The 19,231-nt window shown below is 39.8% G+C and overlaps 2 protein-coding genes across 3 annotated transcripts; one reads left to right on the top strand and one right to left on the bottom strand.

Moving 5' to 3' along the window:
• Positions 1-25: 25 nt before the first annotated feature.
• On the bottom strand, positions 26-8,888 carry tmprss13a (transmembrane serine protease 13a). Its single transcript, XM_018693972.2, has 13 exons — positions 8,690-8,888; positions 5,727-5,901; positions 5,469-5,579; positions 4,974-5,138; positions 4,533-4,659; positions 4,030-4,125; positions 3,783-3,826; positions 2,747-2,909; positions 2,368-2,546; positions 1,938-2,036; positions 1,261-1,403; positions 985-1,137; positions 26-870 (listed from the first exon to the last, which is right to left on the bottom strand). Exons 1-13 carry the CDS (start codon positions 8,705-8,707, stop codon positions 856-858), a joined length of 1,488 nt encoding a protein of 495 aa, XP_018549488.1. The 5' UTR covers positions 8,708-8,888; the 3' UTR covers positions 26-855.
• A 201-nt stretch (positions 8,889-9,089) lies between these two features.
• il10ra (interleukin 10 receptor, alpha) lies at positions 9,090-18,461 on the top strand. 2 transcript variants are annotated; one of them, XM_018693971.2, is made up of 8 exons: positions 9,090-9,236; positions 12,067-12,348; positions 12,880-13,000; positions 13,264-13,430; positions 13,543-13,688; positions 14,090-14,252; positions 14,736-14,854; positions 15,109-18,461. In XM_018693971.2, the coding sequence occupies exons 2-8, from the start codon at positions 12,258-12,260 to the stop codon at positions 16,033-16,035; spliced, it is 1,734 nt and encodes a 577-aa protein (XP_018549487.1). In that variant the 5' UTR covers positions 9,090-9,236; positions 12,067-12,257; the 3' UTR covers positions 16,036-18,461. The 2 variants fall into 2 exon arrangements, with proteins under 2 accessions (XP_018549487.1, XP_018549486.1); XM_018693970.2 differs by lacking the exon at positions 9,090-9,236 and having other exon boundaries at positions 12,012-12,348.
• Positions 18,462-19,231: the final 770 nt, after the last annotated feature.

The following is a 19,231-nucleotide window of genomic DNA, read 5'->3' as shown; positions in this document are numbered from 1 at the left end:
AGGGTCAGACAGATCAACGCCATAATAATGATTTTCCTTCATCTTTATTTTATTTTTTTTTATGTATGCTCAGTGTTTAAAGCTCTGATCCCACACGTTAGACAAGTAGAAAATTCTGTTAGACAGCATGGCCAGTCCACATAAATATGACACAGACAACACACGCACACATACATGTTGACATACAATTTCTGAAAAATTTCACAGTGTGAGCATAAGAGGAGGTTTAGGTGCACAGAGTGCCAGCTCAATAAAGGGGGTCAAGCATCAAACTGATTTCCTTCTTCATTAAGTGAATATATAAAGTGTCCTTACTTAATTTCAATGTGATAAACAACAGGTAACATAGAAAAGCCTGAGATGTGTCCCTGAGGACAAAAAACACACCTCTATACAATCATAAATCATTTTTAAAGAGTACCCTTCTCAAACCAGTTTAAGAGATCATAGTCCAATGGACTGTTGCATTGGCACAGAACACATAAGAGAAGGGCCAGCCATCTTTAAAGCTCGCTTAACATGTACTGTAGATAAACCTACAGTAAATATACTGTACAACTGAGACACCAAAAGACAGAGGGAAAAAAAATCAAGAACTGAAGTCATTGCATCGATTAGTGTGTATGTGACAGAGGATGAATATAAATGATGTAGGAAACCAGGACAGATGTCCTTTGTTCAACTTGGGCATTTTTGTGGCACTACTACTCCCTCAACCTTTCATCTGTCTGTCTTCCTGTCTACAGCATCTCCTCACCAATGTGTCAGTCCATCCATCTTCCTACGACGACTTCATAGTGCGGGGTCCATTGGGGGGAGTGGGGAAGCGGACCACCCACAGGAGACAAAGGGGCATCATGGCTTCTCTTGCTGTAGGAGCCACAGGAAGAGTTAAGATGGTGAAAACCCGTGACCTATTAAAGTAGGCCTAAATGCAACCTAATCATACACTTTTTATTCACTCTTTGCTCCATCCGCTCTTACCTGCATTTTGCTGTAGATCCAGGGCAAAACACTACTGACTTTGGTATAAACGCCAGGCTTGTATCTTTCACCGCAGCCAGCTCCCCAGCTTGTGATCCCTGCCAGGTACCAACGATTGTCTTTCTGACACACCAGAGGTCCACCACTGTCACCCTAGAGAATGTAGTTCATACATAGTTAACACGTGTTTTCCACTAAAGTTTGCTGGGAGTTCAAAAGAACAAAGTGTATCCACCTTCATCGCTGTAAACCTGTCCCTTGACAGCGACGCCTCACCTGACAGGAGTCTTTGCCTCCATTCAGGTCCCCAGCACAGAGCATGTTCCTGGACACAGAGCCTCCATACACACGGAGGTTGTTACACACTGGTGTACCGATGATGTCCACCATCACTTCCATCAGATCCTTGGAGACGGTGCCTGTGTCGGAGAAAACAATGTAATCACTTTTCCAACAAGGCTCTAAAATATGTCAAAATAGTGGTTGAACATATGTGAAACTTTACACTGAGCTTAAAAACAGGATTAGCTGACTGATAAATATGTGCACTGTGATGGCAACAGCTAGTCCACAGTCACGTCTTCTCTCCTTTGTCTTCATTTTATATGATTGCAGTGCTGCGCATTCTTACTTCCCCTGTCATTCTGCAGCTGCACATCAGCCATTATTGTTGTTTTACATCCATCTTTCTCATTTACTATCAGCCTCAGTATTATAGAGGACAGCCATTAATCACACATGCGTGTTCCCTTAGGTGGTCCAGACTTTATTGCATTGTGTTCTGCCTGCCTGTATTTCTTCCGATGCCTATCTTCCTGAATGTCCTGTGGCTCTTTGTTTTGTCTGAGTGTGTTCTTCTTACCAACTGTAACTCTGCCTTTTGACCTAAGGACCGATTTTGGTACCAGATCCAATAAAATAAACAAACTTGGTGGCTCCATGTCTCAGCTTACCGGATCCTGCCTCAGTTGTGCCAAAGCCTGAGGTCCAGCATTTGGTTCCATGGAGAAATTGCTGGCCAGATGTTGGCAGACAAGCTGGCTGGACTTTATCTAGATAACACAACAAAACAAGTATTTAACTTTTGCAAACACAACAGGAAACTTGTATACTCAAAATGATAGTACTTCAGACAGATGCACCACAGAAAACAAGATAATAAGATGATGACACAATGTGAGTGTCTATTGAGTCTTTATAGCATCATTCAAGACTTTGGACAGTGTCCTATACAGTATATTCTGACTCTATGACTCTTTTCTTGCTGCAAAGAGGTCAGATTCCCACCAGGTATCTAGGTGGTGATGTGAGGACAAAATTCTGACTGCAGCCTCAGAATGAAAACAGGATGAAACATACTGATAAAGGGAATATGAGACTGACCATTGAAAACGACTGGAGATGTCAGTTTCAGCAGAGCAATGTCTTGGTCATTAGTCTTGCTGCTGTAGTTCTCGTTGAGCACGATCTTCTTAACCAGGTAAGGCTGAGGTAGATTGTCCAGGGACACCAGTCCAGCATACACTGTCCAGTGGTCAGCTGAGAAAGCCAAAGAGTTGCTTCTGCAGCGCAGAAAGAGACCGTTCAGTCGAAAACAACGTGTTCACACTGATTTGGCTCTTACATTCTCAGCACAAAAGACGACTTTGAATCTTTGCATTGTAACTTTGTAAATTTATGAGCTCAGCATTGTGGACTGAAGCTGAACGAAATTTCCAAAATGTGGAAAAGATTACTAAGATGCATTATCTGTGTCACTCACCTCGGGAAGCAGTGTGCAGCAGTCAGCACAAAATCATGAGAGATCAGGACTCCGCCGCAGACATGGGATCCTCTGAAGTGGAGCGACAACTGCCAAGGCCACTGACCTGTCTTGGCTATGCTGCCTCCAATGATCCGGGATGTAGACTGCTGCTCACCACAGTCTAGGAAAGAGAAACAATGTAAGATACTCTACCATACCAAGGAAACAGCTAAAACATCAAACATAATTCAGTATTATTGTGTAGTTTCAGTGGAATGGTGGTGCTAGAATGAGTCATCGCATTGTGTTATTGCTGATTATTATGTCAATGTAGAACATGTAAAGCGCTGATGTTTGCCATCTAGGCTCTGACCTCATCACTCCCCACAAAGAAGCTCCAGGCTCAGAGAGCATCGTGGGGGGAGTGATGATAGTAACTGCCCCCTGGGGAGAGGTAGACTCAGACCCGACTGGATGCAATAGTATACTAGCATTGGCAGCAGTAGTAGAAAGTGTCAGTATAGTTTTCAGGCAAGCGGTATACCAGCAAGCATGGCAGAAAAAGAGTGAGAAAGCACTAACAGCTTAGGTACACATGACTCTAAGGGAGCCTTAGATTTACGTTGCAGTGCCAGGTGGATGCTATGTGCAGTTAAGTGTAGTGGTCGACTCAAGTTGACTGCCAGAACTAGCTAGCATGCTGACTTTCATATTTTTATTGTTTTGTTTTCTCATTTTTGAAATTCAACCTTATCACACCAGCTTTCATATAACATGGTCTATAGAAATATTCTCTGAATTCAATCCAGATTTAAAATTCAAAGAAGGCAAGAAATGATTTTAGAAAATCTTACAATGAGCAAAAACGTGCTGCAGCAATGTCAAGTGATATGATCGGATACTTATGTTCTGTTGTTGTGGTGCCAAATGGCTGAATGTGCAGTCATTGGTATTGTGTGTGCATAACAGAGAGAGAGAGAAAGAGAGGTAGAGAGAGAGCTCATGTGTTACTGTGTGTGACACAGGACTGTAGGAACAGATGGAGGCTCCTTACCCACACACTGCAGGGAGACAATCTTCTGGTCTGGACAGGAAGGACTGTGCAATGCCATAATGAAAAACGCATGTTAGTTAACATGAGCACACACAGTGACCTAATGTGCACGTCACTCCTGTTTTTGTAGGTATCCCTCTTTTACAAATATTGATAGATTTCACATGATCAGACAGACATCACAACAAACTGAAATTGGAAGGATCATAGATTAAGCTGTGTATGAAACAGGGGAGAGATTCTATACCTGACTGTTACCAGACCCTGGATAGGTGAGGATGATCTGCTGGTCATTGTTAAACCAGTGGTCTCCTGGGATTGAATTGGTTTGGTGACACTTGACCTGGAGATAGAGAGAAGGGCAGTTTAGAAAGCTGAAGAGATAAACTTGCACATACAGAGACCATTTTGTTGAAACAATGTCTGACTGGGTCTGGAAAGTCATTCTGGCTCTGTCACACTGAGACACCCCAGAGAGACCCATGGAGAATCAATTCAGCCCTTAACACACAGCAGCAGGTGAGGAGAAATTAGAAACTAGATGGATCTCAGCGGGTAAACTGCAGATTGGTGACAGAAGCCCACAAAGTGTGCTGGCTGCTGTTGAAACTGGGTTTGGCAAAATGATGAACTGAAATCATTCCACCATGAAGCCAGAGCTTTGGTGCTACTACTCTCAGACCTTTTTATGGATGTTGTTTAGCACACTTTAGGTCAAGTTAGCTTAAACATAAAGTGGTGATTATTTACTGTCTGAATCCCAGTTGAGAGCAGGTCTGTTCAGCATAGCTCTGGTCCCAGCCTTTGTAGCACACTGGTAGGAAGCGGCCATCTTGAGATGTCTTGATCTGAAGACCATTATCCTCACCAAACCTCACTGGGGAAAACAAGGAGTTGGGCAAAACACAGAAGACAACTTAGATGGCCTCTTCTCAGTTGGGGTCACACCTAGAAGAATGTAACTGTAATGTGGAATCTGGTCTGTGTGCTGCTGTTGTTGCAACTAGAAACAATTACAGTAAAAATAAGGCTATCAAGTGGATTGCACCTTGCCTCGTCTCGCTTAATTGCTGATGATGTTATTACTGTAGATTTAGGTTTCAATTGTTCTTGATATTGACACTAAACACTAGTATCAACCCTAGTATTATCCCCATTACCAGACCTATGTGTGTGGCTGCATCTGCTTACCACAGTTTGTTTCATCAGAGCCAAGTTGGCAGTCTCTTATCCCGTCACACTGGACAGTATTATTGGGGCAGCTGTCGTGCTTTGGCAGCGGCAGATCTTCATTTCTGTCATCATCGTCGTCATCATACAAGATCGCTGCCGTTGCCAGCCTGGTGCCGTAACGAACTGTTGTTGGGGTAGAGTGGGTGGTAAGGAGGTAGTATAGGTAAGGAGAGGTACAGTGTGCCTTATGATTAACTAAAACTAAATATTGACATAAAAAAAGAAAGGTAAAATACAACGTAGATGAATACATCACCTATGCCATCCTCACTTCATAAATACCAGCAACTAATTTAAAAATACTTATGTGTATACTTAACTCAAGATAAACTTAACTATATACAGTATACTGTATGTTTATGTAACCACAAGGGCTTAAGATACATATACTCTGCATGAATAAATTAGAGCAGCAAATGAATATTGTATTAATTAATATTAAACACAGTATACCTCCAAGCCAGATGGCCAGTGCCAGCAGAGCGAGCACCAGTAAAACTCCCCCTGACCCACCGTAACACTTGGCATTATTCTCACAGCATCTTTTCTTCTTCCTGCTGGGGGCTGGACACAGACGGTACACAAACATACACACAGAGACACACTGATAATCCTCAAAGTGACTCGATCTCTGTTTGTTTTTCTCATACACCCATATCAATTGTACACTCCGCATAAAACATAAATATGGGAGCTGTGGATATCACTCACGTATGCTTGGCCGTGTGACCTGGGGAACTACCACAGGTGGTGCATACTGGGGGATGTAATGTGGCTGGGTGGGGGGCGTCAGGCCTGGACCCACACCGTACACCACCTCCTCATAGGGCGTCAGGGGAGGTTGGGTGTGCACGGCAACAGAGTAGTAAGGAGGAGGGGGGTCGTTCTATGAGGAAAGGACAGAAAGGATGGAATTAAAATAAATAACCAGCTAGAGGTGATCAGTCATTGTCATTATTGTGCCATCTATTACCCTTGGAAATGAGACACTATGTTATATTTAGTAGGTATATTGATATCAGTGGATAGACGAACAATAGATACGGAGGCAAATAACTCTGTATGTTTTTTGTTGCCAAGACTGAGCACGTAGCCCATTGTCCTCTATGCAATCCTAACACTAGTATCAAGTCTATGTTTAAGTCCACACCAGGGTGACAGCCTCACACACAAAGACACAGGTGATGTATCCTGGCAACAGTATCTAAAAGATCAAGTTTTTAACAGTTCATTTCCTCATTTATTTATACTATCTCCTCTGCCATTTTTGATTCGCAGCAGCCAAGTATCAAGCCATATCGTGTATTTCAGACAAAGGGCTTAATCACTGTTTGAATTTTTGGGACAGGTAGGTTAACATCTGCTCACCAATGAGAGGTAACAGGGAGAGGGAAAGCGAGTTTTAAAAGTGCTTTTACTCAAATGCTGAAAGCTCTATCATGATCTCACTGTGAATGACTCATGATAAACAGATACATAGGTTAGTCAGACTCTATTTTTGGTATATAGCCTCTAATACCGGTGATTCCTTCTAGTCTCTGTGTACCTGTATCTGTCTATGACTTGCAAAACTTGCTTTTGAAAATTTATTAAACATTGTTTCCTTGTTCAAACAATCTTCTCTTCCTGCTTCCCCGAATGAGGCTGACGTTTAGCGACTGTAAATATTGCAACAGAAAATATATTGATAGGAGTGGTAGCTTTAGTTTAGCTTTAGTTTGACATTTAATTTTCTTTCTTGCTGGGAGTTAGATGAAAAGATTGATATCGCTCTCGGGTCTGTGAACAGCTCGAGTGCCGCTCTGTCCAAGGGCAACAACAGCACGTATTATAAAGCTCACTAATTTACACATTATATCTCAGTTGTTTTATTAGAACAAAAACCAGAGGGTTAGGTTGTTCTGGGAGAGTGAATAAGTATATTTGCAAAAATGTTCAAAAAAATGTCAACAGCTCTTCGTAAAAATGAGCAAATACATTCCTGTGCAGTTACTTACTAGAGAGCTGTGTTGTTTGGTATGTGGAATGCTTCTAGTTCCCGAATGCAAAATGTTATGGGACTAAACTTGTTTGGGCACAATGCTTCCCTGTCATCACCTAGTCTGCAGAGTTACCTGAGCAAATACAGAAATGTTGAGCTATTTGTATCTCCTCTGTTATTCTTAGAAATAAAAACTTTTACATACCCATGTACTAAGATATTTTGATGAAAATCTGAAATACACAATTATAGAGTCAGTTTCTGCCACTGTCTTTTCATTATGGTCAAATTATAAGCGCAGCTTTGAGCAGTAACCTCAACAAATCAGTCCAGAGTGCAGAGAAAGCTAAGATTTAGTTCCCGACAGTCAATGATGATGGCTTCTCCATAGCTCTTGAGAACCTTCGTCATTCATCACTATGGTCACGCCTTCATAAACAGGGGGGAAAAAATCCTTTGTCAAAAGAAAAAGGAAAGGGATTAGTCTGTGAGGTGGACTGGCTACAAAAGATGTTTCATAAGACCATTTCTATTGCAAGCTGATCAAGTTTCAAAATATGCCTATAGGCAGCATACTCCCGACTTAATTGAGGTGAAAATGGCCAAGCTGAAATAGGTGGAGGAGCAAGTTCATCATATTTCCCACTAGAGTACACATGGATCGTGTTGCATAGTTTGCCAATTGGCCATTATAATGGAAAAGTACTGAAATAATTAAAAGATTACGGGTTCACATGACATTTATTGTTTCACTCAAACAATAACTATGATAATATAAAGTTACAAAGGTTCCTGACATAAAATGGTAAACTTATGTGTCTGTAGAGACAAAATAAATCAGGGCAGATAAAAGTTGGTCACTGCATTTCTTTAGAACATATAGTGATCTGAGTCTGACAGCAACCAAGGCAAATCTGAGCTATTCCTGCTCAGACCACACAGTCAGACCACTGAAAACTTCAATACATTATGTGCTTATCATTAGTTTATCTTTATAACAGTTTGTCTCAGAGGGCCTTACAGTCTGTACAACCAACAACACCCTCTCTCCATAGACTCTCAATTTGGAGAAGGAAACACTCCAAAAAATTTTTAACAGTTTTTTTACACTTACATTTTGCAATAGTTTCTGAATAGATAGAACCAACATTGTTCCTTTGTGGGTTGAGAATATTCCCCTGCTTCTTAAGCTAAATACACCATTTTAAACCCCTATTGGAATATCTGAAGACTATGATTGTGATTTTTTTTCTTCACTAATGAAAAGTTGATGGTGTGGAGATATATGGTAAACAATGACAAAACAGAATCACAATTCCAGGTAAATAAAATGGTACAATCTAAAGTGTTGCGCAATCAACACTACAGAGCCCTAGGCGATCTAGGCAAAACTTACATTCAAACTCCTTTCTTCCCAGCAATCTGGTACGCAAATAGAAACAAGTAAAACCTCTGTTGGCAGTATATAACCTTTTCAATGAACAGCATTGTTCAACCTTGTGGACGACACAAAGGCTTAAAGACAACACTACAGTGAAACTCAAAACGAGCAAACAGAGAAGGAGATAAGCAGAACAGGTGATTAAGGAGCAAGTTTCGTTTTTGATTGAAGGTTGGTTGAAGAAGGCACACTGTAGCAAGCAGAAGAAGTTTTTTGTTATGAGAAAAAGAGAAGTGCAGAGGAAGAACCTACCGGATCATGCTTTGCCATTGGACTCAGAGCAGTGGAGAGTAGAGGTGAGAGCAGGTAGGTGGATACTTTTTCACATCCAGGTGCTTACTCAGTCACAGAGCGGTGATTATAGCATGGTGACGCCACATTAAATTCCTCTTCTCTCCTGTCTCTTAACTTCTCCTCTCCTTTCTGCTTGACTGTGTGTTTGTTACTGACCTTCATCCACGCAAACAACAGGTAGGTCTGCCTTCTCCTTCCCTTCCTGACACCTCCCACCTCCAGCCTCCATTATTCTCTCATTCTCCCCTTCATTCTTTTACTCACAGAGACGGGCGTGCCCAGTGCACCAGTTTCTCACCCGCCAAACAGGTTTCGTGGCAGCAAGGGACTGTCAGCACTTGTTTCACGGTACGAAGCTCCATTATGGCTCAAATGACACCAGCTGAGCAGGCAGGGACCTGAACCAAAATGGCCTCCTCTCCACAGAGACTGACAGGTACCTCAGTGTTGGCAGTTTAAGGACATGCTGGGGGAAAAAAAGAGTCATTGAATCCTCAAAATACAGGTATGTTTCCTCACTCACTCATATGCCTGCTACTGTTTGAGTTGTTTTCTTGAACCTCTGTCTGTAAATTTCAGTGGTACCTTACCGCACAGATGTGCCCATGAATGGAGCTACCTTCACCTGATTTCTGTCAAGATACTGCTTGCTGATGCTAAGATACACAGCCTCAACCTTTGATCACAGACTTAACCTTTGATTTTGATAAATGTTCTATCATATCAGCACACTGTGCTTGTTAAGCAGATAGCGTGCTCAACAAGTGGACAGTGGACTTATTAAGCAGGTATGCAAAACTGTCCTTGAACTGGGCTATTTGAACACATCAGCCAGGAATGCATATCAAAATGCAGCTTCATACTCATTAAAAATGATGAGCTACAGTCATCCAGATATGAGTGGTCACTTCCTCTAGTATAAATATTAATATAAATATCTAGTGTGCACCTCAGCATGGTCACAGTGTCATACTCTGATAATTGTGGTTGCCCACTTACCTGTGACAATTAAACTCAAGACTGATACACTCTTGTTTGTGAATCTTTATTATAGGAATTTAACCATGGAAGTACTGCTTCCCTGGGTCCACTCTTCCTGCATCTTTCACCCTGTCACAATATGTAGGATTTATCAGTAACAATTTACTGTAGCTTGCAAGTGCTGTGCAGTACTAATGTATGGGGCCTGGTGGTGGCCTCGTGGTCTAATTCACATCCATCATATTCACGTTGTCCAAGATTTGAAGCTGGCTGAGGACCTCAGAGGCATGCCATCCCCCCATCTCCCTCTCTGTGCCCATGGATGTTGAGCAGACAGATCACACCAATACATAATATCAGTGCTGAATATCTGAGTGTTTTGATGACCTTTGATGATCAGATAAACACAAGTCTTTGTGTGGGTATATGTAAATGTAATCATTACTGAGAAACCACTGTGTTTCTTCTCAGTTCTACAACTGCTCTTTGCAAAAAAAAAAAAAACACCTGTTATGTGTGGCCTACTAATATGCAGTTTATGAGAAGTACCAGCAGATACTCACTATAAAAATGTATGCACCTTAGAACACCACTAGAGGGTGATATTATATAGTCTCTTCCTATGTGCATGTAGTCTGTGGGAATTCCTCCTGACACAAGTGACTTGACAGAAAAGTACCCACTCTGAACAAAAACAGATAGCTGACATTTAAGAAGAGCTCTCACACTTCACACGTACACAGTGCAGTTCTCTGTCCATCTGCAAGACAGAAACCTAAAGATGACACTGACACACATGTTTGACTGCATTTACCAGGAACCAAAACTCGAGGTGAGAAACTGAAGGGGGAAGTAAGATTACATGTTTGACTATAATTAAGTATAAATTGCTTTCTTAGAATCAACAGCATGTTTTTGAAATTAAAGTTCTGACTGATCTGTAGGAGCTAAATTTTAAACAAATGAAAACCCCTTATAAAAAACTTATTGACATTCCTTTAAAAGATAAGATAAGTTTCCTCCCCTTAAATAAATCAATACCCTTATGCATTCCTCTTCAGTTTAGTAATACAAGTATTGTGGACTCTGTTAAGTGTGGGCAATCAATATGCAGCTTCAGTGGGATTCATTGTAAATTCTAGGTTAGAATTTAAAAAGCAAACCTTTCTGCTTTTCATTAGGAGGAAAATGTCCCATGAAAGGGGGTATTAAACAAGTACAAGACAAAAACCCTGGCAGAGGCAGAATAGAGGAGGCAAGTTAGACAGTTCAGTTGGTTCAAAAATAACCATGCCTTTAGTTTAAGGGCAATATGTTATAAATCCATTCTGTTATTGTACGTTTATTAAGGAGAAGTATCCAGCAGACGCAAGAGGAAAATACACAGGTGTATTTGGATATTTTAGGGCCCGTTTAAAGCTTTGCACTTTTTGCCTGCTCTATGTAAATGAAATGGAAATACTGAGAACTGAGAAATACTCAGAATGTGAAATGTCATTACTTACCTGATCTTATCAAATTAATGATAAATAACTGAGTAATTTGCCAGCGACTTCTTGCTAATATAAAAAATATATACTCATACTGTATCTTGCATATTCAACCACAATAACCTTTACATCGTGCATTTCCTTATAAAAGCTATGGAAAAGCGATAAATTGTGAGCGTAAGATGAGGTGTGAAGATAAAGGTCATTGTGGTTTGTCAAAACTAGAGATCAAGACAGATGTTTCCCTAAGATGACACTATAGGACACACCACACAGCCTTATTGCTGTTGTATTGTATGTATGTGTATATTTTTAGGTCTATTCTGCTCAGTTCTGTCACTGCTCTTTACAAAAACCACCTGTCAGGCAGCTGACCACAGCTGAGGTTTGACAAACACAGACCCACAGCAACCATGCAAGCATACATGTCCTGTCGTCAAAAAGGCACCACTACACAAAAACTAAACAGTGGAAATCTAAGACTGTACTGGTTCAGACTGTATATTTTGTATATGCCTCTCATATCCAACTACTCCATGCAAATAAAAAAAAGTGAAAGGGGAATTTCTGAAAGCTTCCCTGTTCTTTTCTTTGAGCCTTATACAGTCCTACAGTACTTTTTTTTCTGACAGCCCCCGATCGCAGTTGACTGAACCTGCTGAGAGTGTCGAAAGAGGAAAAACTCTGATGACAGAAGTTAGAAAGGGAGATGAAACTAGGCAAAACGTCACTGATGCAGGCACAACAGGAAACGCGTCACATGAGAGGGAGGGGAGTTGAGTGAGTGAGGAGGATATCTAAGCAGAACTATGTAAATAAAGTCATCAGGGGAAAACAAGCCGCCTCCTCTTATTTCTTTCACAGATGAACGGACACCACAGTATCAGCAAGAGAACGGCTGCCTCCCGTCTGTCTACATTTATCAACACTATCACGTTAATCTGAATCGTTAACCCGAGTTCTTGAGGAGAAAAGATGTTTCTACAGTCTAATTTGTCTCAGTGATGACTGGAATAAGGGAGTTCGGTGGTGACAGCTGTGTGGATTATGACTGAATGGTGACATTTCTGAGAATACCAAAAATGGATATGAACAACAAGACATTAGTTCTTCTCTTCATCATTATCTTCATAAACTCTGTGTCAGGTAATTAACAACCTTTATTACATTGTATCTTTTTCTAACTTTTTAAACAAATAGAATTATATATAAATATGTTGTTTATCATGGTGGGATTGTTACAGTGAAATGCTGTGAGTCAAATACAGAGGGTTTTCTATCATGAAGGCATCTGGGGGAAAAAAAAAAAGGAATTAATTGCAAATGTTCCTCTTCCACTCTGGTGAATGTATCCCGTTGTCAGAGTGGAAATGGGTAAAACTTTGTTCCCTTTACAAAACACCCATGGCGTCACTGTGATCAAAGATCCCATGAATGATTTGCAAGAATCGCTGTGTCTTCTCGCCTGCCAGACTTCCTTTTTCTCCTCCTCAACACATCCCTCATAAAGCATTTAAGTAAAAATAACTTAATTTGCTTTTTGTACAGCATGTCAATGATTTTACATAAGTCTCTAAAATTAAAACAGTACTTCAACCTATACTTCATTTGGAGAAATGTAAATGATCTTGTAATACTCAGCAGTGAATGTAATTTGTGACTTTTTTTCTGTGACAGGAGCGAACGTTCCTCCACCTGATACATTGATGGTGAATATTTTGGATGGGGAGGTAATAATATATTGGAATCCTCCTAAGAATGCCCCCTCAAACTCCACGTACAATGTTGAAATGGGAAAGTAAGTTTGACTTCAAAATGTCAGTAATAACTATTTTACTTAAGAGTTACCATGTCCTGTTCACTGACTTCCTATTATTTTACAATTAAAAGTTTTTTTTTCCCTATTTTTTGAACCACTTCAATCATTTTCCAAGTTGAGTTACCAAATGTTGATTTTGACTTTTAATAAAATGCTAGATTTTATGTCAATCATGTCATCATTTATGTTATCCAATGACTCCACTCCTTCCAGTTAGTGACTGGTGTGTTTTCTGTCCTCAGGTACAATGGTGATTGGGGTGAGGTAGAAAGCTGCATGGGGATCACAAGGACCTACTGTGACCTTACCAGCCTTATACATGACAACAGTATCTACAAGGTCAAAATTCAGCTGGTCACAAGAGATGGCAAATCTCAGTGGATAAGCAAGAAAGTTCGCCCAAATGAAAGTAAGCATGGTATTACATCAGTGTTGATTAGTCAGACTACTGTAATCTGCCCAGAATAATAATTGTACAGTCTAATATAGGGTTGTTTTCCTACCTTTCTCTTTTCCTACAGGCAAACTGCAGCCTCCCTCCTTCACTTTGTTGGCTACTTCCAGCACCCTATCAATTTATGTTCACCAAAAGCCCATTCTGAATAAGCTCTTTCCCTATGGGCTGACCTACACCATCTACCTGGATGAGATAGGAGAAGATAATAAGGTAGGCATCAGAATTAGGTTTAAAGGCACAATTTATGAAATAACAGCAGGCAGCCATTCGGCCAACCGTGTCACTAGAATTGAAACTGTTACATTGATTGACAGGGCTTTTAAAACATAGATAAGAACTAAATTTCATTTGTTAATGTTTTTCATTGTGTAAAATGTTTGTTGATGCTCGAATGCTTGTTTTTATTTAAGTCAAACTCTATAATTGTGTATCTGAATATACCTGTAATTTATGTTTTAAAAATCTTGATTGGGTCTTGGTCAGGTGAATGATCCAATAAACAATATTTTGACATTTAATGTCATACTCATCTGCCTGAATCAACATCTGATCATCACTCCTTCGACTACATTACCTTGGCCTTCATGACCTTTTTGATTTTTACCTTACAGACTACCACAGCATACCTGAAAGATGATGTGGATCAGAGGAGTAAGACTTTCAGTTCTCTCCAGTGGGGGAAACAATACTGTGTCAGCATGAAGGTGGAAGGTAATGGAGCTCTCCCTGCCAGCAATATGTCCCCAAAGCAGTGCCTCCTGCTACCGGAACAAGGTAAGAAAACATTAGAATTATGATGCACATTTATGAGATAGCAGTAATTAGAGAGTTACAATTTAGGTTAGTTCAGATGTCTCATTTGTCCAAGTTCAAAAAAAAAAAACAAACCAAAAAAACAACATAATATATTAAAGAAAAAGTCAAATTATATATATATATATATATATATATATATATATATATATATGCACCAACAATAAAATAAACATGAGATACATTCAGTACATATGTCATTTGCTGCTAACATTAATGACACACAGCTCCCAACTCACTTTCATTTTGAGAGTTGCGCTCATTGTTCACTGTTGGGTCACTCTCTTGTCTGGTGTTGTTCCCAAAATGTCAAGCCTTCAAACCAACACTTAAAGTTTGATATGGGTTCAAATCTGTACCGATGGAGAAATCCTTTAATATATATCTATATATATATGACGCCTTCACACCTGTTTCACTCTTCCCTGTTTTTGCTTCCTCCAGAATGGTTCATAATTGCTGTAATATCCCTGTCTATTCTGGGTGTGCTGGCAATCATTGCTATTAATGCAATCGTCCTGATGTGTTATCTGAGACGACCAGAGAAAACACCTGCTGCGTTGGTAAGTAGATTAAATTACAGAAAATTGGGAATAATTACAAACTTGTACTGTCAACTATGTGGAAAGGAGAAGCAAAAGTTATCAAGAAAATATAGAGAAAGGGAGATCACAAAGTTGATTGTAGATACCACATTGAATCATATTTTTTATTGAAGTCTTGTGAGATGGCTTATAGGTCATAAACTTTGCTACTGAAAGTGATAACAAAACAATGAATAACACTGCAACCTTTGTCCTCTCTTATGTCACCCCAGAAATCCCCTATTAGTCACTGGCTCCCACTCTCTGTTGGAGAGGGGACTATGGAGGTTGTCACAGACAAAGGATGGTTCCTGTCCAGTTACAGGGCAGAAGTGAAAAACAGTGTCAAAGACTCAGTGCCCCACGTTACAGTAACAGTAGACAATGGAGAGGAGGACAGACGGACAAGCATGGACAGTGGGCTCAGCATGGAGTCCAATTCTACTTCAAACAATGGAGGAAGTCCTCTAATGAGACAAGAAGACAGTGGCTGCGGCAGCTTGGGAGGACCAGAGAGCTCCACCAGCAGTCAGACAGATTACCCCTTGCAGGATGAGAGGACTGATACTGACACAGTTCGAAAGAGGGAGGACAGTGGAGTAGGGCTGGGCTGTCAGCTTGATCCTTCTTCCATGAATATGGATGGGCAGGACAGTGGGCTCCTGAAGGAGCCCATTCTTCGGGGTAATTATCGCACCCAGAGCCCCTCTGCTGTGAATCGTGTCTGTGATGACGATGAGACATTTAAACAGATACTTCCAGAAACAGTTTTGGCTGAAGTGGTCACAGGTTACAGGGCTGGACCTCAGTTGTGTATCTGTTCAGGAGCAGGTCAGTGCACTTGGTGTCATAGACAAGGTCATTTTGGATCTGAAGTCATCAAACAATACCGAGCATTGTGTATTGAAAATGGACCACTGAGCAGCAAATGTGATTTTGTGGACTCTTACAAAGCAGGGCTCACATTTTCAAATTATTCTAAAAAATCACAAATGGACACAGTCATTATGGATGATTTAAAAAAAACTTTTACACAAATAGAGGAGACTTTCCCCCTGCTAACATCTCTATCAGCACTGCCCCTAGTGGAGGGAGGACATGACCTCAACATGAACAATGTGTCCCTCTCCCTATGTGACGTACAGCTGACAACTGACTGATACACTGAGGAATGTTACAATACTATTTATAAAATCAGGCTGACGTGACCCATTTCAGTTGTATACTGGAATGATGCACTCCCTTTTGTACCGGTGAATGCTGTGGTATTATAATCTGAAGGAAAAAGGTGAGAAATGTTGGGAGGAAACAGAGTACCCAATGTCTTGTTATTGAGGATAGGAAGGAAATAGGGGTTTAACCACACAGCTGCTGGCTGGTAGCTGTTGGTTTGAGTCTCAGGAGTTTATAAAAATGGAGACTATTATGTCAAAGATCTTATTCAGTTCCGTCTCATAAGGTATATTTACAACTGACTAAAATGTAGTATGCCGGAAATGAAACTAGTGTGGCGAGCAATGCAGAGAAACAGTTTAACAGTTACGTGCTTTTGGACATTTTGCTATTACACATCCGCCAACGGTGAACCAACGTCTTAAGTCTCTTGTTTCTCTATATCATAACTCCACTAATTTGCTATATGAAACAAACAAAAAACTGTATTAAGGAGCATTTTTTGATGCTGTGATCAGCAAAATTACAGATTATTTTTAATGGTCTCTGGCTCATCTACTGACTCTCAGATGTCTTATACTGCAGTCCTGGCTGTCATGTTTAAAAGATTTATTAGATAATATGAAAAAAAAATATTTATTGTGTATTTATGTGAATATATGCTCATGCTCATCATGTGATGTCACATGTGATTAAAAAAAATCTCTCCCTGGAATCACCAGTAAATTTCATACATTCACCATAGAAAAACCCAGTCACTAAACAAATGTCATGATGTTGATTTTTTAGAAACCATGACTCAAGCAAACACAAGGAAAACCCTGAAACAACTAAGTGATACCTGCTGGAAAAAAAAAACATTACATATGGCTTATCTGCATTTGGGATCCCCATATGCAAATTCTGTACAGGAACTTCTGCACAGGAACCCGAGTAGTGGTTTCGAGGCTTCTAAACTAAGAAACAAGTGCTTCCTCTCTCAGCCTTCCACTCATTTCAAAAAGTCCCACATTACATTGACAGCGAAGACAGAATAAATATGAATAAAATACACAAATATTTCAGCTTGGTTTAATTTTATATAGGTGCTTATAATATTTATCTCTGTTAAATAATATCTACACATCATCTGTTGAATAAATTATGTGCTGCAACATGTGCTCCTCACCCAGTGCCAACAAAGTTGTTCAAAAATGTGTTTGGTATGTGATTGTTGATGGCGTCCTACTCTCTGGAAATACGCTATTATAACATCAGTGTTGATCAATTTGTTTTGGAGAACTACAGATCAATCTCAAGCCTTCTATTTCTGGTAAAAATTCTATTAAAAAAACGTTGGATATCAACAACAATTTATCTGTCATAACAATTTGTTTGATGTTTACCAGTCATAGTACAGAAACTGCCCAGATCAGAGTTGTTAATGATCTTAAAATCAGCTTAGAAAACCATAAAGTCTCTATTTTGATACTTCATGACCTTAGTGCAGCCATCAATACGGTTGACCATATAATGTTTCTTCAGTGCCTTGAACACTGTTTGGGCTTCAGAGGCACAGTTCTTAACTGGACTGTCCTCCTCCCTCACTGGGAGATGTTTCTATTGGTAACTTTGAGTCAGATGAAATCAACACTTCATATGGAGTCCCTCAAGGTTCAATTCTTGGTCCACTGTTATTTAACTTGTATAGACTACCACTTGGGCCTATCTTTCAGCAATACAATATTTCATGTCATTCCTATGCTGATGACACCAATGCATTGCCGATATCAAATACTGGATGGAAATCTTTACAGCTAAATGAGGACAAAAAGATTCTTTTAGTAGGTCCAAAGGCATTGAGAAAACCTGATTGATTCTTTGTTCTCTCCCTTGTTGTTGAAAAATTGAGTATGCCAGAAACTTATGATTTCAGATGCTGAACTTAGTTTCTAGAAACGCATATCTAATATCTTCAAGACTGCCTTTTATCATCTCAGAAATATATCTAAAGTTAGATGCTGAAAAGTTCATACATTTATTTCTGGTATTAATTATTTTAATACAATCTTAGCCCAGTGACTGACCAAGTTTTAGTTAGGTTTAAAGTATGTTAATAGGTAAAAGTTTTATCTCATTATTATTATTCCCTTTGGATAATTCCAATGATAGCTTAAGCGCTTTTTATTGTAATACCTTCTTATCTTGTCCAAGAAATTCTGAGTTGAAGGCAAATGGATGTGGTTGTAGATACCTGCAGGATGGTGTTAGGGTTAGGACACTACACCTCTCAACCAAAAGGCTTCTTCAGTTCAGTTTTTGTCACGTAAAATCTTTTCCTAATTTTTGTTTTTCATCTGGAAGCACATTGAATCTACACACTGTATGTACGTATGAAATACGCTGTTTAAATAAACTTGACTTGACTAAATGACTACCTAAAGTGAAGTAAATAGTATCACATTACTGGTTTTGCAGTACATGTCCAAATATGATCACCAAATGTAAATCAGAGTTAATCTTCTTTGCTTCTTTTCTTTAGGAGGCTCTGGTGTTAAAATTTCTGTTAGACCCTACTGATCCCCCACCTACTGCTCTCTGTGTGAATATAGCAATGAAGGAAAAAATGCAGAGTAAGGCTTTCAAATATTGCAGTGGATCATTTAGCACTTGTGTTTCTGTGCTGTGAAATATGCCACCAACAGGAGGGAGCCTGAAGTGATCTAAAATAATTTCAATTATAGTCATTGTAAAGCTTTCTAAGATTTCTATTTTGGTCTTGCGAACATGTTATGACTGTTTTTGAGAGAATACAGAAGTTGACCTTTTTTCACCTTGCTGTAGGCAGCTCATATCAGAAAAACATCAGGTACAGAGAAACATATTTTAGTTTCATTAAAGGAAAAAACAATGAGACATTAAAGTTCCAGCAACCATAGAAAGTATCAAAAAGGTAGTAGACATGTGAATGCAGAGGGAAGTCACCTACAGCTTACAAGAAAACTGATCTGCCTAGTCGCTGTGGTTGAGCGGTTGATATTCTGCCTTCGCTTCAAATGCTCATCTCATGAGTAGCACAAAGTGTGCACTTGTTTTTTAATGTGGGGTGTGTATGTGCATACTCAAATTGAACCGTGTGCAGCCACAAAATGAAAAAAAAGGTCAGTTTCTCATAACAAATAGCAAAACTGAAAAAAGGAAATT

This window comes from Lates calcarifer, linkage group LG21, assembly GCF_001640805.2.
Source record: "Lates calcarifer isolate ASB-BC8 linkage group LG21, TLL_Latcal_v3, whole genome shotgun sequence".
Lineage (NCBI taxonomy): Eukaryota > Metazoa > Chordata > Actinopteri > Centropomidae > Lates > Lates calcarifer.
Note: the sequence above shows the minus strand (reverse complement) of the source record. Positions and strands in the feature narration are given on the sequence as shown.